General features: G+C 48.3%; 12 protein-coding genes across 12 annotated transcripts; 7 read left to right on the top strand and 5 right to left on the bottom strand.

Moving 5' to 3' along the window:
• Positions 1–313: 313 nt before the first annotated feature.
• On the top strand, positions 314–2,235 carry BJ212DRAFT_836171 (major intrinsic protein superfamily membrane channel protein). Its single transcript, XM_041344174.1, has 8 exons — positions 314–724; positions 781–904; positions 964–997; positions 1,050–1,108; positions 1,161–1,355; positions 1,408–1,446; positions 1,505–1,842; positions 1,894–2,235. The coding sequence occupies exons 1-8, from the start codon at positions 576–578 to the stop codon at positions 1,970–1,972; spliced, it is 1,017 nt and encodes a 338-aa protein (XP_041197310.1). The 5' UTR covers positions 314–575; the 3' UTR covers positions 1,973–2,235.
• A 1,459-nt stretch (positions 2,236–3,694) lies between these two features.
• Positions 3,695–5,129, top strand: BJ212DRAFT_1477308 (major intrinsic protein superfamily membrane channel protein; the record flags this gene model as incomplete). Its single annotated transcript, XM_041339525.1, has 9 exons — positions 3,695–3,843; positions 3,894–4,017; positions 4,069–4,102; positions 4,160–4,218; positions 4,272–4,466; positions 4,514–4,552; positions 4,604–4,814; positions 4,870–4,996; positions 5,048–5,129. The coding sequence occupies 9 exons, from the start codon at positions 3,695–3,697 to the stop codon at positions 5,127–5,129; spliced, it is 1,020 nt and encodes a 339-aa protein (XP_041197309.1).
• Positions 5,130–6,184: 1,055 nt separating this feature from the next.
• BJ212DRAFT_1331272 (uncharacterized protein) lies at positions 6,185–8,202 on the bottom strand. The gene is made up of 5 exons (XM_041334758.1): positions 7,557–8,202; positions 7,236–7,496; positions 6,989–7,179; positions 6,682–6,940; positions 6,185–6,621 (listed from the first exon to the last, which is right to left on the bottom strand). Exons 1-5 carry the CDS (start codon positions 8,119–8,121, stop codon positions 6,362–6,364), a joined length of 1,536 nt encoding a protein of 511 aa, XP_041197308.1. The 5' UTR covers positions 8,122–8,202; the 3' UTR covers positions 6,185–6,361.
• BJ212DRAFT_1331267 (uncharacterized protein) lies at positions 8,203–9,607 on the top strand. The gene has a single exon (XM_041334757.1). The coding sequence runs from the start codon at positions 8,564–8,566 to the stop codon at positions 9,239–9,241; it is 678 nt and encodes a 225-aa protein (XP_041197307.1). The 5' UTR covers positions 8,203–8,563; the 3' UTR covers positions 9,242–9,607.
• Positions 9,558–11,675, bottom strand: BJ212DRAFT_1331263 (uncharacterized protein). The gene is made up of 13 exons (XM_041334756.1): positions 11,486–11,675; positions 11,405–11,458; positions 11,281–11,362; positions 11,095–11,185; positions 10,946–11,033; positions 10,889–10,908; positions 10,801–10,835; positions 10,685–10,747; positions 10,548–10,627; positions 10,399–10,499; positions 10,174–10,347; positions 10,035–10,121; positions 9,558–9,985 (listed from the first exon to the last, which is right to left on the bottom strand). The coding sequence occupies exons 1-13, from the start codon at positions 11,529–11,531 to the stop codon at positions 9,719–9,721; spliced, it is 1,188 nt and encodes a 395-aa protein (XP_041197306.1). The 5' UTR covers positions 11,532–11,675; the 3' UTR covers positions 9,558–9,718.
• A 1,207-nt stretch (positions 11,676–12,882) lies between these two features.
• Positions 12,883–15,193, top strand: BJ212DRAFT_835213 (uncharacterized protein). The gene has a single exon (XM_041344173.1). The coding sequence runs from the start codon at positions 12,956–12,958 to the stop codon at positions 14,714–14,716; it is 1,761 nt and encodes a 586-aa protein (XP_041197305.1). The 5' UTR covers positions 12,883–12,955; the 3' UTR covers positions 14,717–15,193.
• Positions 14,799–15,960, top strand: BJ212DRAFT_1541336 (uncharacterized protein; the record flags this gene model as incomplete). The annotated part of the gene is made up of 5 exons (XM_041341846.1): positions 14,799–15,009; positions 15,060–15,178; positions 15,229–15,351; positions 15,401–15,607; positions 15,658–15,960. The coding sequence occupies 5 exons, from the start codon at positions 14,799–14,801 to the stop codon at positions 15,883–15,885; spliced, it is 888 nt and encodes a 295-aa protein (XP_041197304.1). The 3' UTR covers positions 15,886–15,960.
• A 103-nt stretch (positions 15,961–16,063) lies between these two features.
• BJ212DRAFT_1445069 (structure-specific recognition protein-domain-containing protein) lies at positions 16,064–18,414 on the bottom strand (the record flags this gene model as incomplete). Its single annotated transcript, XM_041338051.1, has 8 exons — positions 16,064–16,575; positions 16,626–17,053; positions 17,101–17,223; positions 17,275–17,378; positions 17,425–17,930; positions 17,980–18,085; positions 18,133–18,308; positions 18,360–18,414. The coding sequence occupies 8 exons, from the start codon at positions 18,412–18,414 to the stop codon at positions 16,064–16,066; spliced, it is 2,010 nt and encodes a 669-aa protein (XP_041197303.1).
• Positions 18,415–18,754: 340 nt separating this feature from the next.
• BJ212DRAFT_1445068 (calponin homology domain-containing protein) lies at positions 18,755–21,504 on the top strand (the record flags this gene model as incomplete). The annotated part of the gene is made up of 17 exons (XM_041338050.1): positions 18,755–18,789; positions 18,845–18,935; positions 19,047–19,188; positions 19,241–19,319; positions 19,369–19,485; positions 19,533–19,590; positions 19,643–19,705; positions 19,756–19,855; positions 19,911–20,008; positions 20,066–20,296; positions 20,356–20,432; positions 20,485–20,590; positions 20,640–20,846; positions 20,892–21,038; positions 21,099–21,179; positions 21,234–21,305; positions 21,358–21,504. 17 exons carry the CDS (start codon positions 18,755–18,757, stop codon positions 21,502–21,504), a joined length of 1,851 nt encoding a protein of 616 aa, XP_041197302.1.
• Positions 21,505–22,045: 541 nt separating this feature from the next.
• Positions 22,046–23,853, bottom strand: BJ212DRAFT_1445067 (aryl-alcohol dehydrogenase; the record flags this gene model as incomplete). The annotated part of the gene is made up of 13 exons (XM_041338049.1): positions 22,046–22,131; positions 22,183–22,313; positions 22,371–22,421; positions 22,478–22,572; positions 22,623–22,723; positions 22,838–22,913; positions 22,972–23,009; positions 23,062–23,128; positions 23,183–23,284; positions 23,350–23,371; positions 23,579–23,642; positions 23,699–23,758; positions 23,817–23,853. The coding sequence occupies 13 exons, from the start codon at positions 23,851–23,853 to the stop codon at positions 22,046–22,048; spliced, it is 930 nt and encodes a 309-aa protein (XP_041197301.1).
• Positions 23,854–24,413: 560 nt separating this feature from the next.
• On the top strand, positions 24,414–26,376 carry BJ212DRAFT_1331236 (uncharacterized protein). The gene is made up of 2 exons (XM_041334755.1): positions 24,414–25,511; positions 25,568–26,376. The coding sequence occupies exons 1-2, from the start codon at positions 24,437–24,439 to the stop codon at positions 26,146–26,148; spliced, it is 1,656 nt and encodes a 551-aa protein (XP_041197300.1). The 5' UTR covers positions 24,414–24,436; the 3' UTR covers positions 26,149–26,376.
• Positions 26,377–26,490: 114 nt separating this feature from the next.
• BJ212DRAFT_1331234 (uncharacterized protein) lies at positions 26,491–27,754 on the bottom strand. Its single transcript, XM_041334754.1, has 4 exons — positions 27,617–27,754; positions 27,350–27,563; positions 27,192–27,299; positions 26,491–27,140 (listed from the first exon to the last, which is right to left on the bottom strand). Exons 1-4 carry the CDS (start codon positions 27,655–27,657, stop codon positions 26,646–26,648), a joined length of 858 nt encoding a protein of 285 aa, XP_041197299.1. The 5' UTR covers positions 27,658–27,754; the 3' UTR covers positions 26,491–26,645.
• Positions 27,755–27,899: the final 145 nt, after the last annotated feature.

The raw sequence follows: 27,899 nt of genomic DNA, 5'->3' as shown, positions 1-27,899 counted from the left end.
CGCGTTTGAGCTTGTCCTTTTCGAAGTTTGATGAGATCATCATGAGGTACTTTATGAAAATCAAATTGGGCTTAAAACTGATGGACCAACTTAGACCGGCTCGATTTGTTTTCACTTCGAATTGGTTCGTGGTTCAGTCAACGCGAAGGAGCCGGCGGCCATAATATTATTCACGCTGCATGCGTTAAGAATAGCATACCCTGTTTGTTCACCTCCCTGCTCGGTATAGTGCGGCTTGAATAAATTTTGCTTACAGTTTCGTCGACACGAAGCACACACGGGTTGTGCTCGACCGAGAATTAAGAGAAACGTAATTTTCTTTTAAACTAAATCATGCGTGCCGATTGGCTAACAGGCACGAGTATGTATTAAGCAAAACTAATATGCATGGATAATAGGTATGATGTTTCCGCAGGCAGGTCTATCCATTACGCTCACGTCCGGAGTCCCGGTTTGGTCATGTACGTGATACCCATCATAGATGATAACAACGGGGAGCTATAAAACAGGCAGCTGCCAGAACTTATTCCGCAGGAGCTTTAGCACTCTGTCCTTCCTTTTTCTCTCAGCCCACGATGACGGATATCATCGAAAAGCCTCGTCACTCCGACACGTCGAACAACTCCTATGCAACTCGACCCAATGATGTCTCTGCCCTAGGCGTCGTTGACTTCGCTGACTGCGATCAATGTTCCCGGTACCCCAACCGATGGTCAAACATCAGGTAGTACCTACTTGTCTTCAAAATATTGACAATAGTTGACTGGACTTGTGTTCCAGGGAGCAGATCTCCGCACCTGCAGCCGAGTTCATGGGCGCCTTCGTTTTATGCTTGCTTGGGTGTGGTGGCAATTGCCAGGCAAATCTTTCCGCCAATAAAAATGTGTCTGCAAGCCCAGCGGGGGTGAGTTCAAGGCATCAGAAGTGGTGGATGGACTGAAGCTCACGGGTGCTTGTTCAAAGGATGCTCTCACATCCAACCTCTCTTGGGCTCTCGGTGAGCGGACCTTTATCATCGCGTGTCGACATATTCCTTACAGGCTGGTCAGGACTGTCCCTTGGTGTATGGCTCTCTATGAACTACTCAGGCGGTCATTTGAACCCTGCGGTACGTACTCCTTAATATCTTGCATGTAACTATTTGTGCTGACTATTAGTAGGTCACCATAGCATTTGCTACTGTCCGCGGGTTCCCCTGGAAGAAAGTTCCTATCTACCTACTTGCGCAACTCCTGGGAGCCTTATGTGGGGCAGGTGTAGTCTACGCTACTTACTTCCATGCGATCGACATCGCCGAAGGGGGTTCTAATGTTCGTACAATTGCCGTGTCTGGCAACCTTTTCGGGACCTACGCAGTAAGTCTAGACCTTTTGTTGGCATGATTTCCTCCGGCTCAATTGCATCTAGGCCGATTACCTTACTTCAGTCTCCGCCTTCTTCGCTGAAGTGAGCCCATCCATAACTAACAATCTTCAATTGAATACATACTGACGACCCGATGTAGTTTATAGGGTCTGCCATGCTCATCACTGGAATTTTCATGGCCACGGATAAAAAAAATGGACCTGCACCTCCTGGTGTTGTTCCTGTTGCAATATTTCTTACACTTCTTGGCATCAGTTCGGCTCTTGGCATGGATACCGGAGCGGCCCTTAATCCTGCTCGTGACCTGGGCCCCCGTATCCTCACCGCCATGGTTGGATATGGTAGCGCAGTCTTCAGCTTCAGAAACCAGTATTGGCTTTGGTGTCCTATTCTTGGTCCAATTTTTGGCATGATCGTAGCTGCATTCTTCTACGATGCTATGCTTTACAGGGGTTCCGAGAGTATCACGAACAAGCCGTGCGTTTTAATGTTTATGTATGGCGCAAATATTAACCCGTTTGTATGTAGGACTGAAGAGGCTGAAAGGCATCACCTGCACTCGTGCGCTCGCCAGACAAAACTTCATGGGGTTGCAGATACAGTTTGATGATTGAATGACGCTAGTAACTCGGACATGTACTTACTAAGATTTTGACGACCTCGTATCCTTACACGACTATCTGTTGCTACATGTTTGCGAAATGATTAATTGCGCATGCTCTTAATGATGGCGGCAGACATCATTGACTAACTAGTGACTCCTTTTGCACGAGTGTTTTTGTTTTATATTTCGAGTTAAGTCCGATAAACGATACATAATGCATTGCATAAACGATGACCGAGAACAAGTCGGACTTTACATAACGTCACGTAGAATGAGAGCACACGTTTTTGAGTTGAAGGTTTTGAGTCTTGTTCACTTGTTATGTCACTCGGTCTTTCCGTTCCCATCGCTTGATGACATCGCACTCGGATACAAACCACCGTCTCGCAAAATAGAAAGAGCTGCTGAAGCCTGACAGACCGTGACTAGCTTACGGCTCAACCTTAGCTATGACTCAGGCCTTGCTTCCTACCGAACAACCCCTGTGACATAGATCTGTCTGCATACTCCCGAGTATGTAAATCGGGTACGGGCCTTCCGAGATGTAAGTACTTCAAGTAAGTCTCCCTTTTATAGGCCCGGATTAGTATATGCGAGTTCGCACGAGGTTGTCCGAAAGCGCTCACAAAACGCTCGTGTGCGTATACTTTTTACACCTGAGACTCAGCCGACAAACTTGAAGTGTTATTGGCAGATGCCTAGACGAAGGGAGATAGTCAATAACGTCATCCCAAGCTGCAAACCTTATCTTCAAGCTTCAATAACATAGTCGGGTAACCTCAAGTAACTTTAAAATTTCTCCTGTTGGCACGCAACTTTTCATTTCAAAAACACATCCTGAAGAAACCAACGCTAGCCATGAAAGAACTTGTTTAGGATTATATTGGGTGGGCTGCCGAGTTTATTGTCCTCTGAAGAAGGCAAGTTTTCGTTTTATAAGTCCGTAAATGAGTGATTTATATAGACTCGTAACCGGTCTGACTGTCATCACGTCAAGAAGTTCGAGATGCATGTTGAGATATTTGACGTAGCAAAGCTCGACTTGTCCGTCTGGTCACAAGCTGCTCTCTAGAACGGTTCTGGCGCTGTGATCACATGCTGATATCTTGCCTCAAGTTTCAACCGATCAGGCAGACTGGACCGAAGGGGGAAATCTTTTCTAAGTTGTATGCCCTGCTAACCTGCTCATGTGGTAGTCATGTGTCATCGCAGTCACTTTCATCGATTCTCAGTCTTCGGCATTGCTACTCGGTGTACGTCGAATTGCAGGCTCAATCTTTGGAATGGAAGTAGAAGATATCTGATCATGAGCATGCTTACTGTTGAGAACCAGACCGTAAATCGGAGGATTCGTCGCGTTTACGATTAGTAGGTTTCTTCTCTAAGCCGAATCACGAGACCTCACATGTGGTTGCCTCCCCAGACCTTCAAATCATTATCAAAACTGATTAATGATTATTCAAGTCAGCCGGCTTCACTGTGCTTGTACCTATAGTAGAGAAGGCACATCTGTATAGGTATGGCTACGGGAGACCAACTTGTTCCATTGACCGGCCATGTGATATTTGCGATCTTGTGCCTTTGGTCCCGGAATAAACTTCAAGCTGGAAGGAGCCACTAACTACGTACGTGACCAAACCATTTTGACGCATAAATACGATTCTTTAGGCCTGTAGGTGCCTCTCCTCTCTCCGCTAGCTCTCCGATTCATATCCCTTGCGAATCATGTCGGCAATTATTGAGAAGTCAGAGGAAATACGCATGGAAAGTGTCGGCTCTTACGACAAGCAAAGATGCACTCCCTCGGATAGCACGGCCAACCTTGCTGATTGTGATCACTGCACGGCATTTCCTAATAGGTGGTCGAGAATCAGGTAAAGAATATGTATCGGTTATTTATGTGCTTCCTCATTACTTTGTCCAGGTATGCTATCCGTGAACCAGCGGCCGAGTTTCTAGGCACGATGATCTTCGTGATATTCGGTACTGGTGTCAATTGTCAGGTGTTTCTGTCCACCAACCCGAGTGTTGAAGCGGTCCCAAGAGGTGTAAGTGAATGCTACCATTTAGCATCTACCTCATGGTGAAGTTTAATATAGGATTTCCTTTCGCTCAACTTCGGCTGGGCTTCAGGTGGGTTGATATGTCGATCTCGTCCCTCAATCACAAAATATGTGACAATACATTTAGGCGTGGCACTCGGAGTGTGGATCGCAGGAGGTATATCTGGAGGGCACATAAACCCTGCGGTAAATTAGACTTCTGCTCTTAGGGTATTATTTTCTGAGTAGTAATTCCGCAGATCACGTTTACTCTGGCAGTTTTCCGAGGGTTCCCTTGGAAAAAGGTGCCATTCTACATCTTTGCTCAGCTATTAGGAGGATTTTGCGGTGGTGGTGTTGTCTATGCCAACTACTTCCATGCCATAGATATAGTGGAAGGCGGGCCTGGCATCCGAACTATCAACGGTTCAGGAGATCTTCTTGCTACATATGCCGTGCGGAGTGTACTTATTCACACCGTCCTTTACTGATAACTTCGCAGGCGAGCTTCCTGACCCCTGTCTCATGCTTCTTTTCCGAGGTTAAAACTTCGATCTTTCTTTAAGGGATACTGATTTATTTCTGAAAATAGTTTCTGGGCTCTGCGATATTGATTATTGGTGTACTCTGCATCACTGACAAGAAAAATGGGCCACCCCCACAGGGTCTTGTTCCTCTTGCCCTATTCATTCTGGTGCTCGGCATTGGGGCTTCTCTTGGTATGAATACGAGTTATTCCCTGAATCCTGCTCGAGATCTTGGGCCAAGGTTCCTCACGGCAGCCGTAGGCTATGGAACTGCAGGTAAGTCGAGATCATCGTTGATGTAGATTGGACGATGGCTTGAATTTATCATCAGTGTTCACGTACCGCAATCAGTATTGGTTATGGTGCATTGTGCTTGGTCCAGTCACCGGGATGTTATGTGGTGCGTTCGTCTATGATACGTTGATTTTTGAAGGCAAAGAAAGCATTATAAATAAACCGTAAGTCCATCTGGAAGGGCATTAGTCACCGCTGATTTTGCTCGACATTAGTAACGCCCAGGCCATAGAACGCTGTCTTCATGCCTGCCCAGGACAAGGAGGGAAGCTCCCTGTGGGGATCGAGAGTGCTTGAATGGACCCTACATTATGTTAACAGCACATGGTCTTTGACGATACCGTTTTTAGCTTCGGCAAAGGTGGCCTAGTGAAGGCCTAGAGTATACCATGTCTGATCTCCATAATGTGCCCCAAATTGCCCGATGTGATGGTAGATACTAGTCTGTATGGTGATTGTGCGGCTGGATTTTTTATTCTAAATGAAAACTGAACTTATGGGTGAACGCAGGTGCACACAGCGTTCTGATTAAATGACTATTAGTGGTCCAGTCATCAGTCACCGGTCAGCGGGGAACACGGAATGCGCAGCCTGTGAAAATATCTGAATAGTCGGCTTGTGTCCACTACGTCATGCTGTGCTGCTGCAATCGGCCAGGAATACCTTCTGGAGGACTTTGTATTAATACCACTCGGCTTTCGTGGATCCCCGATCAAGGACTCCGGAAATCGACAGAATCTCGCACTCATAATAGCGACCACAATCTTCGACGACACCATTAACTTCGAACTCTTCCCATCCGAGACACCCTGTGACACCGAGTACATAGGGTTTAATCGGACTGAGTGCCACAAGGAGATCAAAGTATAACAGCCTTGCAATCATGTCCTGTTGTAATTTATATAGAACGGCCCGAGTCTGAAGCAGGTCTGGAGTGTGACCATGATGTAAGAGCGAGTATCTTGATCGTACATTCCTGTCCCCTCTCAACGTACGATTTTTCAACGACAAAATTATAGACAAATCGCCGGGCGATTTTCCTAAGTATCGCAACTGATCGTGGGGCTTTGCTAGACCGCGGCTGTAGGTACGATCTGTGAGCGCGGTGTTCGGAGTCAACGGAATGATGAGACTAAGCCGGGCGCAGAGAAAAATCAAACCTTCTGAGCAAGAAAAGGTTAGTCTCGAGTTGCGGGAAGAACACCGCGAAGAGGAAGGCTCAACTACGATCAACATAATATCAATCACACATTCGACTCACAAAGCAATCCAGAATCTTATTTGACGCTAGTGCGAACCGTGCTCGACTTCCGGACTGATCCCTTCGTTCCGAGGTAGTCAATTTTACACAGCGTTATCGAGAGTGAGAATGCAGGAGACACCGCCTATTTGCAGAGACGATGCTAACATTATATTTCCTGAGTAAACACAATATAGCCGACCGAAGGAGAGGAGTCCTTGTTTAGAATATCGCTCGATTCTGGAAATACGCAAAGCCTATTCTGCAGGACCGTACACTGCTGCGAAAGCTACCACTTTCTAACCAGTCGGCCACCCGCCCAGACCATCCCAAATACACTGATGGGTATCAGTAACAGCCAAACACCAACATCCCATAACACTCGTCTTCCAAGCCGCCTTCGCTGGAGTAGCCTCTCTTTGCGCTGGAGAAGGGCGTCTGGACTGTGTGGTGAAGGTGAATGTATGGTTCGTGGTGTGTTCGGGACCGAGTGAGGAATCACGATAGATATAGGCCGCCGGAAATAATGGATCGTGATGTGCGCCCATGCTGTAGAAGAAAATATGTAAGAATAACCGCATCGAGAGAAAACCTGCAGAGTACACTTACCTGGAAGGAAATAGCTTCCGCACAGGGCCAACAATATAGTGAGGTCATTAAGGAATGTCGCCATTGATGGAGGGCCTGAGCTGAGTAATACAACAACGAATATGAGAGTGGCCTTGCTGAGGTCCAATTTGCAAACTCTCCGTACAGCTAGCGGAACTGGTAGAGGATGTATAGAAACCAACACGGGAGGGATGGACAACAAGAGAGAGGATGCCCTAAGAACGTGGACTATAATATTACGTGTATCACTGAGTGCTCCCTTATCTTGACGTTAGCAGCAGGAAATTAAAAGGACGGAAAATCATACTGGAACATTGGGCAAGGAGGCCGTCAAAATTGATGGAAGTATAAGGAGAGTCGCTATGATTGTCGATAAGATGCTCAGCACCTGGAAATATGTCCCCCTGTTCGTCTTGTTTGATGAAGTAGAGGGTCGCCCGGCCAGAGAAGCGGGTAGGGGAACAGTTAGCGATGTTGCGAACGAAAACGCAATAGATGCTACCCCATATAGTTAATAATTGGTCGCGAACAAGGAAGTATCACCATATACTTACTGGTACAATTCCAGAGCACGCCATGTTGCGCCAGAATGGGGCTTGGCATCACGGTGCCAGTCATATGATTATACAGCGCAGCGGCTAACCATGCGGTGTACAAGATTATCGATAACCACGTTATACAAATAACTTGCTTCGCCGCTAGAGATTTGGGGAAAGATGCGACAGATATGAGCAGGCCCAATACCAAAGTGGTAGTAAGGCGGGTTTGTACAGGAAGAGCCTTGAGTAGAAGTGGATAAACGGAGTCCACAGATGCTTTTATTTGATGCCAAAGTCAGACACAGAAGACGGCGAAGTAGCTATGGTACGACTGACCGCGTAAATACATAGATGCCATCAATATTCTCAACGACCCAGTGACGCAAAGAAGTAGTCGTCGAATCCTTTCACGTTGTCTGCGCTTGGCCCTACTAATACCTTTCGCAATCACCTCTAAGAAAATGTCCTCTGTAGTACTCTTCCGTAGGTACCTTGCCAGAAGGAACCATAAGTTACGAGAAAAGATCGATAACGCTGCAGCAACAAAAAGATTTACGAGACCAAATTTCAGTGAGGTGATACCATTTGGCACGAGAATAGCACCAAGCCTGAGGTATGGCGCCAGAAGGTACAGAAAGACTGTGGCAGGCGCAAGAGGAGGTATGGTAAGCTTCACAATCTCCAACTGAGGGTCGTGTTCGTCATGTTCTTCATCGCTACTGAACTCAAAAGAATCCTCATCATCTTGGTTGGGAAGGAGTACAAGCGCTGAAGATGAATCAAGGACGGATATGCTATCAGTTGGTGAATATGGAGACGCTGGCGAGGTTGGCGATGTAATTGGTGAGCCTGCCAGAGAGTCCAAGCTTGACTGACGACCGGACGAGATGGCTTGTGCCATGAAGGACAAAAGAGCGGAAGGACGGTTGGTGTCCTGGAAGAATACAATTATCTTCTCATGATTGCTCGCAATCCGAGTAGAGACCAGACGGATTAAACCCGCAGCGACTGTGGGATTAAATTCTATTCGTCACGTGGCTCGTCGCGCTCCCCGTCTGTTTCTCGCGCGCTGGTTTCTAAACACTCTCTCATCTAAGTTCTTGCTCTATTTTCTCACTATGAACAGCACCACCTTCACCACGATTAAAAAGCCGACCGTCCGCGCAAAACAATGGCAGCTAGACATTCTAAAGAGAATGCACGCAGAGGAGGCTCGACCGTCAACTTCCCAAAGGCATAAACTGGCTGTGGAGACTGGCCTGTAGGTTCAACTCTAATACCACCTACCCTTCCGGCGAACATATAAGTATTACAGGGATGAAGCGTGGATCAGGAACTGGTTTATGAGAAAAAACAGGGTGCCTCGCGCTCCGGTTCAGATGGAACCGCTAATGCGAGTAATAAAGTTGGATCCGCCAGAACCCAACACCTCTGACGCATCAAGGTCCCAAGGTCCCTCTCCTTCGCATCCCATGGTGCCCCAGGGAACGTCAGATCTTCCTCCGACGTCAGAATCACTTCTCGCTTCGGTCGACAGAGCAGACAAGGTTAACCCAACGCAGAGGCTGGCTCCCAGATACATTCTCCCGAACTCAGTCGAGCCGCGTCCTCTTGGCCACACTTCAGACGCGCCGCCTGCTTTGGCGACCACACCCAGTTCAAGGTCATCTCACTCGTCCTTGGGAAAGGAAAGAGCATTGCGGCAGAATACAAGAACGTGGCGATACTCCAGGGACCCGCTCCACAACCGATACCCAAACTTTTCAAAGTTCTTCCTTCCGGCACCTTCTGACACCATCGGCGACGCTACTAGTAAAACGCCCGAGTTTTCACCAATCGCCATGTCATCCCCGACACACAATGCTTCGAGCATCGATACTGCGCTGTCTCCAGATTTCACCGATTCTACCACACAGCTGTATCCATCAATTACGATGCCTGTATTTTTTTCCGTAAGAGTATCCTTGTTGCACAACATACTGGCGCACGATGCACAAGACTCGTCATTCCCCGATTACTGAGGCTGCACCCAAGGTACGCCCCATGACCCTGGCCATCTCCGTAATTTTAAGACCTTGCAGCACGAAAGAGCCTTTCGGGAGGGTTCGTAGAGGGATCGTTTGTTCGAGTTGCTTGGGCAGGTTCTGTAGAAAGACCTCGCGCTCAGCTAGGAGTGATCCACTAATTACATTCGCCTTTCCTCTGTACTGTTACAAACTGCGGTATCTTAGCAATCCACTAGTCCATTCACAACGAGCCTTCTTACCTGGTCCGTGAGAGCTGAGTCGCGGTACCAGGAAAACATGGAGTTGAGCGATTTTTGAAGCTCGACGTTGCTATTCTGGTCGGTGCAGCATAAGTCGATCCACGCCCAGTGATACCCCGCATCACGAGCGACTTTGCAGAATGACTGCAACTTCATCAAACCCCCAGCTGCCTTGATGACACGCAAAAACAGAGCATGGTTGTGAGCAAAAAAAACAGGCTGGAGTCTGTGATCAGCACTGCATCGCCTCAGACTCTTCTTCCATCCTTTGACCTAGGTTATACTTGTAGAGTGCTGGGCCCGATGTGGCCCACAAGCCCAGAACGCCCTCTTTTTCCTCAACAACTTGGAGCGCACGGACCAGATCTTCAAATGGTTTCAGAAACACGCTAGCAGGCGAAACAAGCGGTGGACCTCCTGTACGGAGAGACCACAGACGAATCCGGCGGTCTTGACCAGCTGCAAAGAGGAATTGTTCATGTGGATCAACAGCAATAGGCTGTGTAATGTTATGAACACAGAGAATCGAAGCCAACGTGAGGTCTTACAGTCTTTGTAGTGTAGGTGTTGATATTGCCTGTAAACGACATTATAGGTGTCCGATTGCTAGGGAAGCGGAGGTCAAACATAGCCAGCTGATGTCAGACTCAGTAAATTTATTATAGATCCTGTGTTTCGTGAACTCACGCTTCCGTCGATGTTACTCGTGAGAAGTTGCCAGTCGTAAAAAATCTTGAGGTTGGTCACTGAATTATTCTGGGTCGTACTTGGGTCGTTAAAAATGCGATCGCCCTTGGTGCTAGCTATACGGCTATCAAAACGTTGGACAATGCCAGCGCGGGACCCTGTATAAATAATATTCTGTGGAAACGCATCAGTGCAAAGCAGGCACTGTGACACCCTGAAATGTACATTATCTTGAGCAACGGCAAATACGTCGCTACCCGTTTTCATAAAACAAACGGTCGCTCGGTCAGCAGCGTCATCGATGACAACAGCCTGATCATTCGTGCCTGGTATTCTTTGAGAATTGGAAGACGGTGGACATATATCGAACATACCCAGCACCAAGCGGGTACCTTGAAAGTCGGCTGTCCATATGTCACGAACAGAGCGATTATTTACACGAGTCACACGGATGCTGCACCACGCAAAGGAAATAAGATACCATGAAGGGGGCAGCGGCAAAAGTTGTTACTCTTCTGAGTCCAAGTTAAGGGGGAAGTGCAATATTTTGCTCTCTGGACCAAACGAAGTTGCACTGGATCACACAAATAAGTGGATAAACGGAATCATAGGTAAGGTCATACTGACATGCAGCGGGAACCAGATATACATATGGAAGAGATCTGACGAAACAGGTGTGTGAGGTATTTTTCACAATGAACAGCTCAGCGCTTGCCTCTGAGGAGAGACTGAACTCTGGGCGCCAGTCGTGCGAGGTGTTGTACCCTGTGACTAGGCTCGTCTCGACCAATGACTGACGAGTAAAACCACCCTCCTGTATCCCCTGCAAAACTGTGGACATTGTTATTGTAGGATACGGCCTTACCACGAACCCGGTCATCATGAATATGACTGCAAAGAGGTTGATGATGATGATCGTACCTGGAAGGCAGTGATAGCGCAGCGTGTAAGTGATAGAATGGATGATGATGCGACATGGGACGTCCGCGCTACTTGGAAGCACGATATCTGGCTGTGCGCCACAATGATGGGATTCGTGAGCAGTAGTCATTTTAGGTATTGGTGAGCCCGTGACCTGCCATACCAGGTCCAGAAAGAGAGACGTACTGCATCAACTTGTTTTTATGAGTGGTGCGGAAGCTGAACCTGGCATCTTCCTTTGCGCGCAAGAGAGACCGATTTCGATAGCCTTTTCAAGTTGTGGGATTCCCCCGTAGCCTGAGGCGCTGACTCGGATTGCGGCCTGGTCGGCGGATGTAGGGTGCTGGGGCCCACAACTTGAGGCCTCCGAGACGATGCTAGAGAAAGTAACGTTGTTTTCCTTCATCCCAGTACAATCCAGGCAGATCTCGAGGCATATATAGAACTTCAGAAACAGACGTCAAAGGCCGAAACTGCGAGTACGGTACTTCCGTCGATGCGGGGAGTGCCTTACATAATACTCACTTTGGTCCGTAGTGCGCTCTTGTTGTCGCCTTACTCCAACTCTCTTACCTTCTCTTACTCCTTGTTCTGTCGTACAACTCGTATTTTCTTGTAATATCTCCAGTGGTAGAGGCACTAAACACCTCAAATCACGCCTAGCTCATTTATTTGTGATCCGAGGACAACAAACATGCTCTTATCGACGTTTCCCACCGTCACTGTTTTCCAGAACACTTTCACAGCCTGCCAAAACGAGACGCATATTGCTGCGGTTAGGGATGACCTGCCACGCTTAGCGCCTACAGCCGCTGAAACTTGTTTTAGCTGGGCTATTAAGTGTCAATGTGATAACGAGGTGATAGGAACTGTTGCTAAAGATACTCCATGCTTTGCGTCTCCATTTCAGGTATGTGTAGTTCTATGAATTTCCTCCTATTGTTAGGACTGGGCGGTCTTTGAATATCAGATGCGGCGCAGTCCGTTGACGCGTTTTGTCCATCATTGATGCGTGATGGATGTGCATGTACATGATGAACAATGATCACCTCACTACATAGTGCGACCTGATCACGTGCTCCCGCTAGCAACCACATGGAATGTGACAATTCCACTTCTTTATACTATAGTTCCTCCGTGGCATGGCAAAAGAAAGTGCTCATCTACATTCTTTCCCAGACTCAAATCAACGAACCCTTTGCCTTCTCTCCAGAATTATCTGCTTTAATGATGGAAGATTCTTTGGACCCACTCTCATCTGAGCCCAAAACATCTCCGTCTTCGAAGAAGACCAGCCTGCTTCACGTCAAGTTTCCTACGAAACGACCTTCACTACAGTCGCTCCTTACTCCACCGTTTTTCCAAACATCCTCAAGTAGCGCGTCACGAGCTCGCTCCCTCTCAGCGGTCACGCTCACCCATAACGCTGCTTTCGAGAAGGGTTCAAACATCCCTATCCCTCCTACGTCGTCTCCCTTACTGGACGAAGACCCCTTTGCCAACTTGCACTCGTCCCCTTCCGTAATTCCGCCTTCGGAACGCCCGGGTGCATATTCCAATCCTTCTGTTGCATTGCATCCTCCGAGATCATCTACTGTACTACTTCCATCACAAGCATACCTTCGACACCATAATCCTAAACGTCCGAAGTCATCCGGTCACGGCCAAGTTCGTCCCGCTCACACCAGACCGGCATTCTCTCCCCGACCGTCATTACCCTCGTTGTACACACTAGCTCAAATGAACATTGGTATCCCGCGCAAAGTACGTCTTATGTGGCGTTGATGACATCCGCATTAATGATTACCATTAGCTTCGTAAGGGAACCCCTGGCGCTCGATTACCACATGAACCATGGGACATGGAACCTATTTCCCATCTCGGTATCACATCTGCTTCTTCTGCGGAACCAATAGCGGGGCCCTCCCAGCGGCAACGTGCAGCTACTGTCCCGCAAACGCCAGAGCCTTTGGATACCAGACAAGACTTTACACTCAGTTTAGAAGGTCCCCCCTCACCGGCGTGTTCATCAATATCAGAGAAAATACCCACAGATCCGGATGACCCCGAGAGTAGCTCTCATTCCACCAATGAAAGACCAGCCTCAGTACAGCTTGATGATGCCGACATCGATTCCCTCCCGTCCCTTTCATTTACACCTCAGGCTTCTTCATCTGCGCTCTCACGTTCCTCATCCATATCATCTTCCCCGTGGTCCACAACTGCGACCGACCAAAATAGTATTTCTGTCAGCCACGTTCATGATTCGGAAATGTCTTTCGTCCACGAGGTCAATGGCATGGATGAAGATCATCCTCTCAGCTATCACTCTGATTTTGATTACTACACACAGCCGCACTCTGATTATTCGGAGTCAGACTGGGACTTACCTTCGAAGGTAACATCTGAAACCCCTTACCCAGAAGTTGCGCCCACACCATACACCTCTTTTACTCTCCTGAAACATCTTCGGACCTCACACGATCGTTTCAAACTATGCCTGGAATCCTACACGACCTGCCCAAAAACAAGAAGCCAAATCTCTCACCAAGACATGAAGATGCTCCACGCGATGGTGATGGCACACCTGACCAACGAGGGCCCACCCCCAGGGCGAGACCGTGATGAGGACAGACGAGGCCATAAATACGGAGGAAGAGCGGAGGGGGGTAATTCTGGAAATCATGGTTCTGGAGGGTACGGTCACGAGGGTGGTGGGGACGATGGGGATAGAGAGCGTAGGCCAAGCACACGTTCACCAGCATGGAGCGACTCGGATTACAGCTCTTCTTCAGATGAAGGAGATAACGGTACCGTTTACTATAGCGTGGATGGACACTCCTCTCGACCGCCATCTCGTACACGTTCCGTTCGCTCAAGGATGGTTTCTTGTTCTGATGATGATGTGCCACTCGCTCAAAGCATGCCAACGGCACTCACGGCCCAAAAGTCTATTCGAAGGCAATTGCGTGATGAGCGCTACCAACGAAAGATGCAGCGTGCGAAGGGCACTCGCGCAGTAATGCCGTCCGAACGACCTCCTGTTCCTGCCCTTCCTCCTACTGTCATACATGGTCGACAACGTTCTGCGTCCGTCACGCCCTCGCTTGCCCCATCAAGAGGCGAGAGGACTCGTGGCAGGCCAGCTCCCCTCGAACCTTTCCCCGTTGATGATTTGGCGATGAAATTAGCAAACTTTCAAATGGTGACACCTCCGTCGACCGCGTCGCCTTCCTATAATGGGATTGCTTCTGCACCACTACCTGCAAGAGTACCTATTTCTGGCTCTGGTCCACGGATTCACAGTCCGCAAGCTGTGGACGAGATGGCGTTCCTCCAACACGTTCCGACTTATACCACCGACAAACCTCCTCAAGATCGGCAGTTGAGATCCACGCGATCTTTCCATCGTCCAGAGGGACGAACGGTGAATACAGCTCAGCCACGCCGAGAGTTGTCCTTGTCGCAACGCCCCGGACGTAGACCGACGACTGCTTCGCGCAGACCAGAAGACCCGCCTGTGCGCCGGGACAAGTCCGTCACCCATCCATCCAGAGATGGTTTTGAGATTCGCAATGCCTCAGACCCGCTACTTGAGGTCCGCCCGTCCAAGCGAGGATAGTAGAAGACCAACACCAGTAGTCCCTCGCGTCTCCGTAGATCAGGATGCAGAGCAGCGTGTTCTTCAACGCCCTCCCGTCGAGATGATACATTCACGATCTCAGCCTTTGCCTACGTCAAAAGTACAGGTCACCCAGCAACGGGTCTTTATTGGAGATATGCAAAGGTTCAACACAGTGGAGATTACCTCCAATACCAATGCTGGTGATGTCATTGCCTTGATTGCAAGCCAAGGATCGTTGGATAATACGGCAGTCTGGATGCTGTTCGAGCTTGCGAATGATTTTGGCATGGGTAGGCAGGTTTCACATCTTCTGTGAACATCAAGTGACTCGCAATTACAGAACGTCCTATCCGAAGTTACGAGCTACTATCAGATGTCACTGCTTCTTGGAACAAAGACAAACTTCTGAATGCCTTTGTGGTCAAACGCACCTACCTGACGCCCTTCTTGAGCCGTTCGGTAAGTTTCTTACTTGTTACGACCCGAAACCTATTGAACTGGCGACATAGAATATACCCACAAGTTCACCTACCAACCGTGGATATGTCGAGTATGAGAGCAAGAAGGGCAAGTGGAGCAAACGTTGGATGGAGTTGCGAGAGCACAGCTTGTGGTTGGCCAAGCGCGATACAGTACGCTATCGTATCTGGTCTCTTAAATTCAACTCAAAACTTGTTGCAGGGAAAGGACGAGACTTTCCTGTGCTCACTCTCCAATTTCGATGCGTACTATATCACCCGGAAACATAAGTCTCCTAAACCGTTTGTTTTTGCCATCAAATCTACTGACAATATCTCACTATTTGAGAATGTGTCGGACTATGTTCATATTTTGTCATGCAATCAAAAGGACGGCGAGAGATGGATGGAAGCCATTCTTGTAGCACGAGTAAGCCTTCGCATCCGATCCCTCAGACAAGTTGCTCATCGCTGTTCTAGTCCTATGTTCTTTTCCAGGAACGGCATGTCCTATTCGCAAAACCAGAGGAATCCACCTCGATCTCTAACAACCTATCTCGGTCTCAAACCAGAAAACAGTCTATCTCTACGCGTCCTAGTCAGCCTCTCGTTAGTGTCTCAGCTCCCTTCAGCGCATCGGCTACCGCTACCGTCACATTCGAACCTGGCTCTCTCCTAGCCAAACACAAAGGAGACGTCATGTCATAATGTGCATTTATGTGTACTGAATATACCCCGCATCTACTGTTCGTGTCATGGAATATTGTATATCGCAAGCTGTAACTACATACTCTTGTAGTAGTATTCAAAAGGAATGTATACAATGTTGAAACCATGATTAGCAAGGAGAACAGTAATAAGGAGCAAGTAAAAGTACACAAGTGTTTTAATCTGAAGATACCTTGGGTTTCTTCTTGGCGGGTTCGTCCTCCTCACCTTCCTTAAGGCCGGAAGCTTTGGGTTTTGGTTTTGGTCTCGGTTTCGGCTTGGGTTTCGGCTCTTCGTCAACATCCATGGCATCATCGTCCTGTTTCTTGGCTTTGGGCTTGGGCTTCGGTTTGGGCGCTGTTTTCTTGGGTTTATCTTCATCATCGCCTGCATCACTACCAGCTGCCTTGGCCTTGGCTTTCTTCTTGGGTTTATTTTCATCGTCCCCTGCATCGCTACCGGCTGCTTTGGGCTTCGCCTTCTTCTTCTTTGGTTTGTCTTCATCATCCCCTGCATCACTACCAGCTGCCTTGCCCTTCACCTTCTTCTTGGTCAGTTTTTTCTTCCCTTTCGCAGCATTCGCCAGCTCGCGATCTCCGCTAGCATCAGAGGCAGTAACACCGCCGTCAGAATCTGAGTCGCTTTCACTCGGAGAACCTTCGTCTGTGGAAGAGGCCTGGAAGTCTTCATCTACAACACAAGGATGAGAACCATCACATGACATAGAGAGAAATCCGTACCTTCTTCACTATCCTCATCGTCACCACCCAACCTCGGCTTGGGCATTTCGTCCCCACTACTCGCAACACTCTGCATTTCTTCGTCAGAGGAATCACCTACAGCGGCTAGCATGTCGACATCGGGCACCATCTCATTCTTCAACTTCACCTTCTTGTCTTTGAGGTAGGCCTCGACCGGCTCGTGCTCCTCTTTGTTGATCGACGTGAACGTATACTCTGGGCCGCTCTTGGTCACAATCTTCAGATCGAATGTGCGGGCTGCAGTGGCACCCATGCTTGCACCGACTCGAGAGAAGACACACTGATGAATGTCAGATATTTCGATGAGAGTCGGCTGTTTGGAAACGAAGAAGATGTATTTTTCCAGCATGAACAAGTCGCCTTGAACAGCCTTGAGATTAGCTTTGATGCCTGGATGACCATCGCGACTGAGACAGGAGTCAGCAAAGGTCTAAGCGCAGGATGACTTGTTCACCTTTTGAATGACCCTAGGCTGATGATCTTTTTCTTGGATAGAGCACGGAAAACACCCGAGACGACCTCAAAGGTGGGGTCTTCGTAGTTCTTTTTCAATCTGTCGTACTTCTCGATGTCTTCTCTGATTCGCATATGAGGCATGATTATGTTGAGACATCGATGGTGGGCTTACTCTGACATATTGAGCTCCGCTGTGGTCTCCTCTTCCCGGGCAAATTGCATGACAAGATAAGAATATCTGGTCTGTCCTTGCCGAATGGGTGTGCTCAATCCTAGCTGTGACGATCTTAGTCTAAGGTCAAATCAACTAGATATGACTTACAATGAAGAGTACGTGTTGATCATCTTTGGGTAGGAGGAACAATCGAGCAATGCTGGAGTATAAAATTTTATAGTCGTACGTCTTGCCACGAAGACGCAAGAAGTCAAGGAACATGTCGACGTCGTATCGTCCACGAGGGGTCAAGACGAGAACTTCTTCGAAACTCAGGACCAAGTCTCCCGAAACCTGACCAATGTCTGCTTTGTCTTTGATGGCGTCATGGAATGCCTGTGCCGCGCTCATTTCCTCTCCTTCTCCTTCTCCCTCGTCATCGGATTTCTGCGAGCCAGCGTCTGACCCTCGGGCACGAGCTTGCGTACCAGGGACATAGAAGCGAATCTCCACCATCTCGTCTGGAGCGCTGCGAGAAGGTTTCTTTCCAGATGGTGTCGATGAGGCAAATTCTAGTGAGACTTCAGTACGACCAGCTATATTGGAATTTGCTACTTGGCTCAAAGGGAGCTCGAAAGCCGTCTTGTTTGACACGAGGAACGCCAGATCTTGCCCTAAAATAGATGTTTGAGATAAAATAAAGAAGAGTTAAGTATGCCACACCTTGGATGTCCGTTACACCCCAGTTCCAGCCTTTGAATGTGACATCTTTGACCTCCAAGGTCACCGCAAAGTGCTGTTTGAGTAGCCCTGCGAGTTTATCGTGATCCTGCGAGACTCCTTAATAGCAGCTCATCGCTCAAAGCCTGTACCAACCTCCCGCAAGAAGCCGTCGAAAGTTTCTCGCCGTCTGTCCTTCAAGCCTATTCGCAGCTGGAAGTTCCTTGCAACGCGATACCATTGGGCCCATTTCACTTCTGCAGACGGTATGGCAGTTACTGTATCATTCTCTTCGCCCTTCCAGGCCATTCCACTTGCTGCAACACGAAATTCTGGTAGGCAATTATCAATACAGGATGTGAGATCAAAGGAAGTCTCCTTACTCCCAACTTCAGATGAAAGGCCATAATAAATTTTATCAAACTGCGTTGTCGCCATAGCGGACAACAGAAGGTGTCAGCAAAAGAGGATAGTAGATGGGGGTTGCAACGTTGAGAGTTAGTAGTCTTGACGCGTCCAATGACAAATCATCACGCGCGTCTTGAGCTTGAAGTTGTATTTGCTCATATATATAAGCGAACACCTAGACTAGATATATCATCTAGCCTACTACCTTAGCCTAGTACTGCTGTTCTCCACCAAGCATCTCTAGAAGCACGTCGAGCTAGAGTGTAGGATCAGCTGGCAACGCGATCTCTTTAAGTTTCGGGTGCTACTCGCCGATCAAGTGGCCGCATTATACACTGTACAGTGAACTAGCTGTCCAGTGTCAACTGCAATGGATTCAACTCAAGAAAGAACCTTCTGCAAGTGGTGAGCTACTTGACCCTACACTGCCGCCGATGGAATAGCTCATGTTGCCATCTAGGCTTAACACCAAACTTGAAGCAAATGGTTATCCACCCATGCACTCGCTCGTCCAAGACCTTTCGGACGGGGTGCGCTTAATCCAGCTCATGGTAAGAGAGACGATTGTCTTCTAGCTCGACCAATTATGATTTATACCCTGTCTTGCACAGGAAATAATGGGTAAGGTTGTATGTCATTCCAATTCTATATGATGTGGATAGCTCGCGTGTTGTGCAGGTGATACATCCCTCGGAAGATACAATAAGAATCCCCGGATGCGCGTCCAGAAGGCAGAGAATGTCAACAAGGCATTGGAATTCATACGGCAACGCGGTATCAAGTTAACAAATATTGGCCCAGAAGGCACGTTGCACAGTTCGGTCTGAAGGAACTCAGCCAACCCGTCGGACTCTAGACATCATCGACGGTAACTTGAAACTGATCTTAGGCATGATCTGGACCTTGGTTTTGCGTTTTACCATCGCAGACATCAGGTAAGGGAATTCTTACGAGAAGATGCCTCGTTGAATGTGGTTATTTCAGTGAGGAAGGCCTTTCGGCGAAAGAAGGCTTGCTGCTTTGGGCACAACGCAAAACTGCGCCTTACAAAGAAGTCAATGTACAAGACTTTTCCATAAGTTGGTCGGATGGACTGGCGCTGTTAGTACACTCCATGATTGCAATCCGCCGCTGACCTACTCGTTCAGTTGTGCATTAATCCATTGTCATCGCCCCGAGCTCCTGGATTATGACAAACTTGACAAGGCATGTGGTAGTAGAGGCATCCGTAAATATTGTACCTGACTGTGTTGTTCAGTCCGATCGACATGGTAATACTCGCCTGGCATTCCAAGTGGCTGCAGACCATCTTGATGTGCCAGTAAGCTCGCATTAGGCAACGCTTGCGGAGGTGCTTACTTTCCTATGCAGCAACTCCTCGAGGTAGAGGACCTGTGCGATTCGACGCGTCCAGACGAACGTAGTGTCATGACCTATATCGCAAGTTATTTCCACGCCTTTTCAACGATGGGTACGTTAGAGGCTAATCTTGCTATCACATCATATGTATCTCATCGCCTGGCTAGATCAAGCCGAAACCGTTTCCCGACGTGTCGAAAAATTTGCTGAACTAATGCAATCCGTTTGGACTAGCAAAAATGATTACGAGCGTCGGGCTCGCGCTGTACGTCTACTCATGTCGCTTACTTATCATAGCTCACGCCTTTTCTGGTCCCCATAGCTCCTACATGCACTTTCTGAGGTCCAGAAAAAGTGGTCAACTAGCTGTTTCACTGGCTCATATACGGATGCGAAAGAACAATCTGCCACTTTTACAGCTTACAAACACACAACCAAACGCACATGGGTCACAGAGCGACAGGATGTCACTACACTCCTTGGCAACATACAAACCAAGCTTCGGACTTATGGGCTGAGAGAATACATCCCTCCCGTTGGTCTCGCACTTTTGGTGGGTATTCGAGACGCAATGTGTTAATTTTTTACCTGATTATATACATTGAGTTCTAGGACCTCGACGATGCATGGAGTGACCTGCTTCAATCCGAAGCGAAAAGGTCACGGGCAATCAATGCACAGATACGACAGTCAGTCCTACGCTTTCCATTACTCGCTCTCAATGTTCAATGGGTAGCCCAGGATCAAAGAGTCGTTACGGAAAGAATTTGCGGATCTGGCTAATGATTTCTCGCAACGTCTGCATGCTATATCATTGGAACTCTCGGGTATCGCGGGGCCACTAGAGGTTTGTATCTAACTTGCAAATAGACAGAGGCTTACGTATGATGAAATAGACCCAGCAAGACCAAGTTAAAGAAATTCAAACCCGCCTGCCGACGTTATCTGAAGCGCTGACGCGCGTAGCAAAGGCAGAGCAAGACTGCGTCGTAGCAAACGTAGAAGAGAACGACTACACCGTGTTCACATGTCAAGACCTTGAGTTTGAACTTGGACTTGTGGCGCAGAGCCTTACGAAGAAGATATCTTTTATTGACAATCAGGTCCGTATCTCTTTGAGCACATCCTATTTGACTAATGCAGCGCAGATTGTCTCCCGAAATATGACTAACCTAACTCCCGCACAACTGGAGCAATTTGAGAGCACTTTCCGGTACTTCGACCGCGACGAAACCAACACGTTGAGCTTGACAGAGACGAGCGCAGCTCTCGCTAGCCAGGGCCTTGTGTACTCAGTGAGTGTATCATACATACATTGCATAGCTGCGCTGCTCACCAAGCTATTGAACGATTAGGATGAGGACATGACCTACATTTACGACCAGCTGTTACAAGACTACGGCGCGGTTACTTTTGAAGCCTTCATCAATCTCTTGGTGAGCTGATTCTCCTCCGACATCAATGACATTCTTACAGACAACTCGCGAAAGGTCGACATAACGGAGGATCAAACATCACCAGAGCAACTGCGTGAATCATTCCGTGGAATCGCGGGTAACAAAGTGCGCGACTTTCACTCCGTGGCTTGTGCATTGATGAAATTCCCCCCCGCAGCCGTTTGTGACTGAACTCGACTTGCGCGTGGCTCAGTTGCCCGTAAGTGCAGTCGACTACTTGAGTGAGGTGATACCGTCGACAAACAATGAAGTCGGAGAACCCGAGTATGACTATGAGACTTGGCTCCAGGACGTCTTTGCATAGTGTCAAGCAATAGGTCAATGACTCAGAACTCTCTGCTGTCCTGGTGGCGTCAGTCATCAATGTACCCGACTTGATATTTTGGATTCCGCATATTGTAAGTAGCTACTGTCAGTACACGAATTTCGAATCAGCGCATCTGAACTCTCTATAACATTGCAATTGGAGATCATTTCTGCTGCTGACGTGTCTGAGTCCTGTCTGGGTTAAGCAAGATTTAATTGAGCAGACACCTAGTAATGCAGCTGCTGGCAGAATCCTGAAACACACAAGCCGTGTTCTGTCCCCACCGCGTGGCCAAGCCAGCAGAGCCCATATTAACCCGGTTCGTTGCAATCCAACGAAGAAAAGACAGCATTGTCGATTAAAATGAGACAGCGAATGCTATGGGATCCTGTATTGATTGGTGCCACCCACTCGTGGGCACGAATGCGTTACGTCACAGTGCTATTGTATGCATTCAATGCATAGCGTACTAGACTCTTACCACCAAAAATTCATCTCGAACTAGCCACCGGTTCGTTGGTTCAACTATCTGCAGGGATTATCTGTGACCAAAGACCGACTTTGGCTGATAAGGCCCCTCCAAATACTTACACTCTTCTGCAGTCAGAGTGATGTTAATGGCACCTGAATAAGAATCAGTTCAGGACGTCTGCTCTTTGATTACAAGATACATACCAAGAAGATCCTGCAGGTGCTTCAAGGACGTGGTCCCGACGATCAGCGCCGTGACGATGTTTTGTGCCATCGACCAAGCAAGGGCTATCTGTGCCATACTTGCGCCTTTCTTCTTCGCAACTTCCTCGAGGCTATGTACATCGCTTCAAAATCTGGTAGATGAAGGGGCGAGGGGCGACCATTCTCACCGGCTCATAATGTCTTTGTCAGACTCGTGCTGGACATATGAGTTAATGGCACTACAACGTTAATTTTATGACTGATTCATGCGTAAATATAGATGATGACAACTAACGAATCGCTCTTTCCACGAACTGTTTTCTCACCGAGAGGACGAGTGAGGAGTCCTCGAGCAAGCGGTGACCAGGGGATGCATCCAACGCCGAACATCTACTATGATGATCAGAAGACAGGGAGAGACAAAAACAAATAAATCAAACCTTGAGTGTCGGGAACATCTCTCGTTCCTCTTCACGATAGATCAAATTGTGGTGGTTCTGCATAGAAATGAAAGGCGTGAGGTGGTTTGTGATCGCGTAATCTAAACAGATCCATGCAGTTAAAATTCATTATGTTCACGCCAAAGATATGGTCTCACTCTGCATTGCCTGGACTGAAGGTGCATTAAGATGACAAAATGGATGTCAAAGCGTACATTGGTAAGCCCAGCATGAAGACATGCCGATGTACCGGACATAACCAGCCTGCACAACATCATGCAGAGCTTGCATCTGAGCATGATGCAAGTCGGTCAATAGACGATGAAGCTGAGGAATGGCACTAACATACCGTCTCCTCGATCGGCGTCTCTGTGTCAAAACGATTGCCTGGAAATCAGTCAACCTTGAATCTCTAATCGAACAGCGGGACGGGACAAACATGACAGAACATCAACATAATCAAGTTGCAAACGCTCTAGACTCTTCTTGATGGATGCGAAAATGTGCTATTTGTATCAGATCAGATAGTGCAACAAATCCACAAGAGCCAACATCCTTACCTTGCGACTCAAACCCCTTTGATTAACGTAGCCTAGTTGATCAGGACGTACACCTGGCTTGGAGAGCCTTTCACTAGGGGTACGGCCAACAACTCTATAGACCTAAAAGATCATTTATCAAGACCTGTAAACAGCCAATACATCTGAGGTCTGGCCTATGTCATGACTACAATCTTGTCCCGAGGTAGGCTGAGCTTTTTGATCGCGTTTCCAAGTACGACCTCAGAAAGTCCATTGGAGTACGTCTAATCTTATAGATTAGTAATTCATGCCCGAGGCGAAGAGATGTTTCATCTCACATCTGCGGTGTCAACGGTGTTGATGCCCGCGTCATAATTTCAATATCGATAGTAAAGACACGCTTTGGCATTGAAAATATGCGACGATAGTACTCACGCAGCCTTGATGTGGATGTTGGCTTCTTCCTCTCCAAGAGCCCAGTCTTGCCACTCGCTGGTACCTATGTTGAAGAATCAGGTGACTTTAATCATTCGCGCGAGTAAACGCTCTACACACCATACTGCATTGTTCCCAGAATGATCTTGGAAACTTTGAGCCCAGAGTTGCCCAGGCGTACTTCATGCCAGTGGTAGCCAGTCCAGTAGCAGCTTCGATAAACGAACTAATATCATACCGTAAGGCATTCCTTTCTGCGTGCCAGTGGTCGACATAATCGCTAGTACTGGCTGGGTTGGGGGGGAGGCTATTCTGAGAGGTTGGAACTGACGCATCATAGGTTATAAAGACATTGGAACATTATCATCGGCGGCGCAACGGTGGCAAGTTGTTCACGGAATCTGGCAGATACTATGATCGTCTCCGAACCAATTTGCAGGAGAAGTTATTATGAAGGTTACTTCGTCTGTCAATCAAAATACAGCACCAGATTAACAAAATAATGGAGGATACCGCTCAGGCTGGATTCGTGACTATTCCAGTCTACGGTCAGGCGAGGGTGCCAGCACAGTCCAGTCTGCGTATAGTGCTGACTCGTCATGAGCCATGCTATATGAAATGCAATATCGAATCTGAGTTGACGTTGAAAGGTACTAAGTAACACGTAGCCTCCGGAACATACTGCTTGATCTACGCACATTTTATAATTAACCTACCTCGATGTCCGTCATGAACAAGCCGCCCAGCGGCCTGCCATGTTGGCGTCGGAGTTATGTCGGAGTGTCAATCAGGTCACGGGCATTGACTGTTTGTTGGACTTGGTAAACAAGAAGATAGCCCAAAGGCCTTAAGCTTGTCATGGCACCTCATGCCTCCCTTTCTGTTGCCCCTCCGGATAGCCGACCTACGAAACGTCCTCGTTTATCTAAATCTACTCATCGCGTTCTTAATGTTTGGGCTCAGCTCGCCGAACGCTACAACAAACGCCTCGATGAAGATGACATAGTCGATCTCTACAGCGGTACTATAATTAGTGACAGAGGAGTACTGAAGAATGGGAAGGACTATGATTTTGGTCATTTTACTCCCGATGATAGTCAGGATGACCGAGATCAGGAGCAGGAGCAGGAGCCCAGCGAGCAGGACCAGGATGATGACGTCGATGAATTGGACACTCTACCCGTTCGGCGCGCGCCTGGAACCGACGGTACTATGGCATCAACTTCTGAGTTGCTTCGTGCCGTGCCACCTCTTTCAGCAACAACAGACGCTGACGATCTCAATGACTTTCTGAAGGCTGAAAAGAGACGAAGAGAACTGTTGGGGGATGAGGACGGTGAAGATGATATGTCTATGGAAGAACTAGCTGCACTACGAGAGGCTTTACACGAGTCGGAGGAGGATGAAGAACAGCCAGAGACCGTTGATCCAGAGCATGCAGCCGTTATAGAAGACGAGTCTGAGGATGAACTTGATAGCATATGGCAGCACGACGAGGCTAGTGCTGTGTACCACATCACCCGCAATGAATCTGAACAGGATGTTGCGGAAGGTGAGCAAACAATCCTCGAGTTCGCTGATTCTGACGAGGAGTTTGCTGCGCTCCTCGAGCGACCCCCGCGAGCCGGAAAGCGAAAACGAAACTCTTCGTTTTCTTCCCAACGAAAATATCCCCCATCTTCATCGCAACGAACGCCATCACCATCCTCACCACTGCGAACATATTCCCCATCTTCGTTGCAACGAACGTCTTCCTCATCCTCTCCACTACAAAAACCTTCGCCATCTTCTTCACGGCGTAAACCATTGCCATCCTCTCCACTGCAAAAGCCTTCGCCATCTTCTTCACGGCGTAAACCTTTACCATTTTTTCCGCTACGAAAATCTTCTCCATCTTCTTTGTATCGTTGTCCATCTTCCGACAGCACCTTAGGTAATGTAGCTACCTTTACGGTCTGCACAGTTGCTTACCAGCGGTCTGTTCCGCAGTGCCTGATACTCCTTCGACTACAGCAAGTACCCGTTTCGCGTCTCGTACTCCGCGGGCTCAAGTCTACCCTTTTGCCGCCCCCTCCGTCGATCCCACACAACCACCACAACTCCTTCTTTACCAGGCGATGCACCAATTGTCATATGCTTTGTCCGCCACAATGTTGACATACGGCTCACCTCATATGCCTCCACCACCGACAGGTCCGTGGGGTGCATACCCACCAGGTTTTGCGCATCCTTGGGGACCACAAGGGACGTCGGAAGCATCGCACTCTTTTAAGCTGGGCAATGATGAACATGATGATGACCGGCCGGATGATGATGGTACACTTGTGGGCCATGACGGTGGTACGCTAGAGAATGATAGAAGGCGAAGGCGGTCCACGAGTCCCATAGGTTCAAGGAGGGACGCGAGAAAGATTGAGCGCCGGAGGTCCGCCCGATTCTACGAGGAAACATATCAGGACCAGCGTTTCGTAGCGAGGGGACGAACGCCTGGTACTCCATCTCCTACCCGTAGTCTTAAGGAGTCCACTAGCACGAACAAGAAGAAGGGAAAGGCAAAACGCAAGTCGTAAGCTGTATGATCTTCATCTCGTTGTGTATTTAAGCAGTATGTATTGGACATTTTCTTGGGTATCAAGAAAGACTATTAGAATCTGTTGTACTGTTACTCATTCTTACTTACTACCCTCATCATATACCCAGTTGATGCGCACACTCGGCTCGCTGTGCCGACATAATATATTTCTTACTTGGTCAGTCTTGATCTCCGACTACTGTATCGATGAGCAGAACGAATCATAGCGTGATTTACATTTTTTCCATTGTTGCTACTGTCAGGCACACATCAACACCTGCAACGCATATAGAGGCCCGCAACCCCTCTTCCATATGGAGTGCAGTTGACGTTGGAAGCTAGATCCAAGTGGGAACACACAGAGTCAATGTTGATTACTCTGGAACGTTATTTAAAGCTTTCTCAAGTAACCTCTAGTACCATACAACGTTAAATCTAACGGGCATCATACAGATTTATAAGAGAACGCAAACGCTTCGCATTCAGTATGGTCAGTCACAGCAGCTGCACCACATCAAAGCCCCCGTTTCCCTTCGCAACAACTAGCCGTCCCATCCCCTCGTCAAAGTCGACCTTGTCTCCACCAACAGCATCACCGGTTTCAATCTCATATACAACCCTTTCCGTCTCAAACTCAGGACTAAATTGCATCTCACATGGGGGCATGAACAGCAGACTTGGCGCACAAAGTCGCACCTTCTCCCCAAACACAAAAAACCCGCGCCCCGACGACCCCAGGCATATCTGTGTGCATCCCCCTAAATCTTGTGTCACGGTCGGAACGACCAGGGAGAGTCGGAGAAGCCGGTACGGGAAACTGGGCGGATATTTCCCCCCCTCGTCGTTATCTAGCGGAACAAGCATCGACAGGGAAATTCCGCCCGATTTGCCTCTGGCAGCGATTGTAAGGGAAGGTGTTTCCTGTGATGGTGCATATACTGGAGCATCTACACCAGACCAACCTCGAGAAACACAAGTTGTGAAGGCGACAGGTGAGCTGATGTACTCATAAAACATGAATACTTTGGTATGCGCCACCACAGTTCGTCCTTTGGCCGGTACGTCAGGCACAGGGAACACGCTAATGCATGCCTCCCACGTTACAAGTATGTGGTCTGAGAAATGGACAAAGTCTAGGAGGGCACCGAACTGAAAAGTCACATTAGCCCATCATCTGAAGTTGCACGTGGAAAACTCACCAGATCGGGTATACGCGGGAGAAGGGCAGTGCCTTCTGTCTTAGCGTGCCAATCTAGGACTTCGAGGCTGCCCCCGTCTTGCTGTGACGTGGTATCCAGGAAAAGGAGGTGCCGTGAAATCCCTGTGACAGTACCAGGGATGAGTGGGTAGTCGCAAAGCTTGTTGAGAGCAGGCTTTAAGGAGAGCAAAAATACTGCAGCATGCCGGTTTGGACTATCCGTTGTCAGCGATACTTCACAACGGTGTCGAGAGGCCGAGGGACTCACTTGTCTCTAGAGCCGATGGCAATAATTCCCTGGCGCTCCATGTCCTTCACAACGATGCATGTATCGTCACCCGGTGATGACCACGCCTCAATATTTTGAAGCTCGTGTGAGCTTGGTTTGCCGGAGATGAGCCAACACACCACTTTGTTCCCATGGACTGTCAAGACCTGCATTCCTCCGGGAACAAGGACGATCTGGTCGACAGTCTCTCGTTCTCTGCTCGAAACAATGACATTGGCCTTGGATCGTAACCAATGTCTCTCGAGAGAAAGAGCTAGTATTG

Source organism: Suillus subaureus (assembly GCF_016647635.1).
Source record: "Suillus subaureus strain MN1 chromosome Unknown BJ212scaffold_5, whole genome shotgun sequence".
In the NCBI taxonomy this organism is placed as follows: domain Eukaryota; kingdom Fungi; phylum Basidiomycota; class Agaricomycetes; order Boletales; family Suillaceae; genus Suillus; species Suillus subaureus.
Note: the sequence above shows the minus strand (reverse complement) of the source record. Positions and strands in the feature narration are given on the sequence as shown.

Coding starts and splice junctions, on each gene's coding strand:
- BJ212DRAFT_836171 (XM_041344174.1), top strand. CDS start 576: ATGACGGATATCATCGAAAAGCCTCGTCACTCCGACACGTCGAACAAC. Junction 725..780: donor AACCGATGGTCAAACATCAG/GTAGTACCTACT, acceptor CTTGTGTTCCAG/GGAGCAGATCTCCGCACCTG. Junction 998..1,049: donor CAACCTCTCTTGGGCTCTCG/GTGAGCGGACCT, acceptor CAGGCTGGTCAG/GACTGTCCCTTGGTGTATGG.
- BJ212DRAFT_1331272 (XM_041334758.1), bottom strand. CDS start 8,121: ATGGCACAAGCCATCTCGTCCGGTCGTCAGTCAAGCTTGGACTCTCTG. Junction 7,180..7,235: donor CGTGCTCTGGAATTGTACCA/GTAAGTATATGG, acceptor TATATGGGGTAG/CATCTATTGCGTTTTCGTTC. Junction 6,622..6,681: donor CGGAAGCTATTTCCTTCCAG/GTAAGTGTACTC, acceptor TTTCTTCTACAG/CATGGGCGCACATCACGATC.
- BJ212DRAFT_1331267 (XM_041334757.1), top strand. CDS start 8,564: ATGAGAAAAAACAGGGTGCCTCGCGCTCCGGTTCAGATGGAACCGCTA.
- BJ212DRAFT_1331263 (XM_041334756.1), bottom strand. CDS start 11,531: ATGCCTCGAGATCTGCCTGGATTGTACTGGGATGAAGGAAAACAAC. Junction 11,034..11,094: donor GCGCTATCACTGCCTTCCAG/GTACGATCATCA, acceptor GTTCGTGGTAAG/GCCGTATCCTACAATAACAA. Junction 10,836..10,888: donor AGTTCAGTCTCTCCTCAGAG/GCAAGCGCTGAG, acceptor CTGTTTCGTCAG/ATCTCTTCCATATGTATATC.
- BJ212DRAFT_835213 (XM_041344173.1), top strand. CDS start 12,956: ATGGAACCTATTTCCCATCTCGGTATCACATCTGCTTCTTCTGCGGAA.
- BJ212DRAFT_1331236 (XM_041334755.1), top strand. CDS start 24,437: ATGGCACCTCATGCCTCCCTTTCTGTTGCCCCTCCGGATAGCCGACCT. Junction 25,512..25,567: donor ATCTTCCGACAGCACCTTAG/GTAATGTAGCTA, acceptor TCTGTTCCGCAG/TGCCTGATACTCCTTCGACT.
- BJ212DRAFT_1331234 (XM_041334754.1), bottom strand. CDS start 27,657: ATGGAGCGCCAGGGAATTATTGCCATCGGCTCTAGAGACAA. Junction 27,564..27,616: donor GCCATCGGCTCTAGAGACAA/GTGAGTCCCTCG, acceptor GACAACGGATAG/TCCAAACCGGCATGCTGCAG. Junction 27,300..27,349: donor TCCCGCGTATACCCGATCTG/GTGAGTTTTCCA, acceptor GTGACTTTTCAG/TTCGGTGCCCTCCTAGACTT.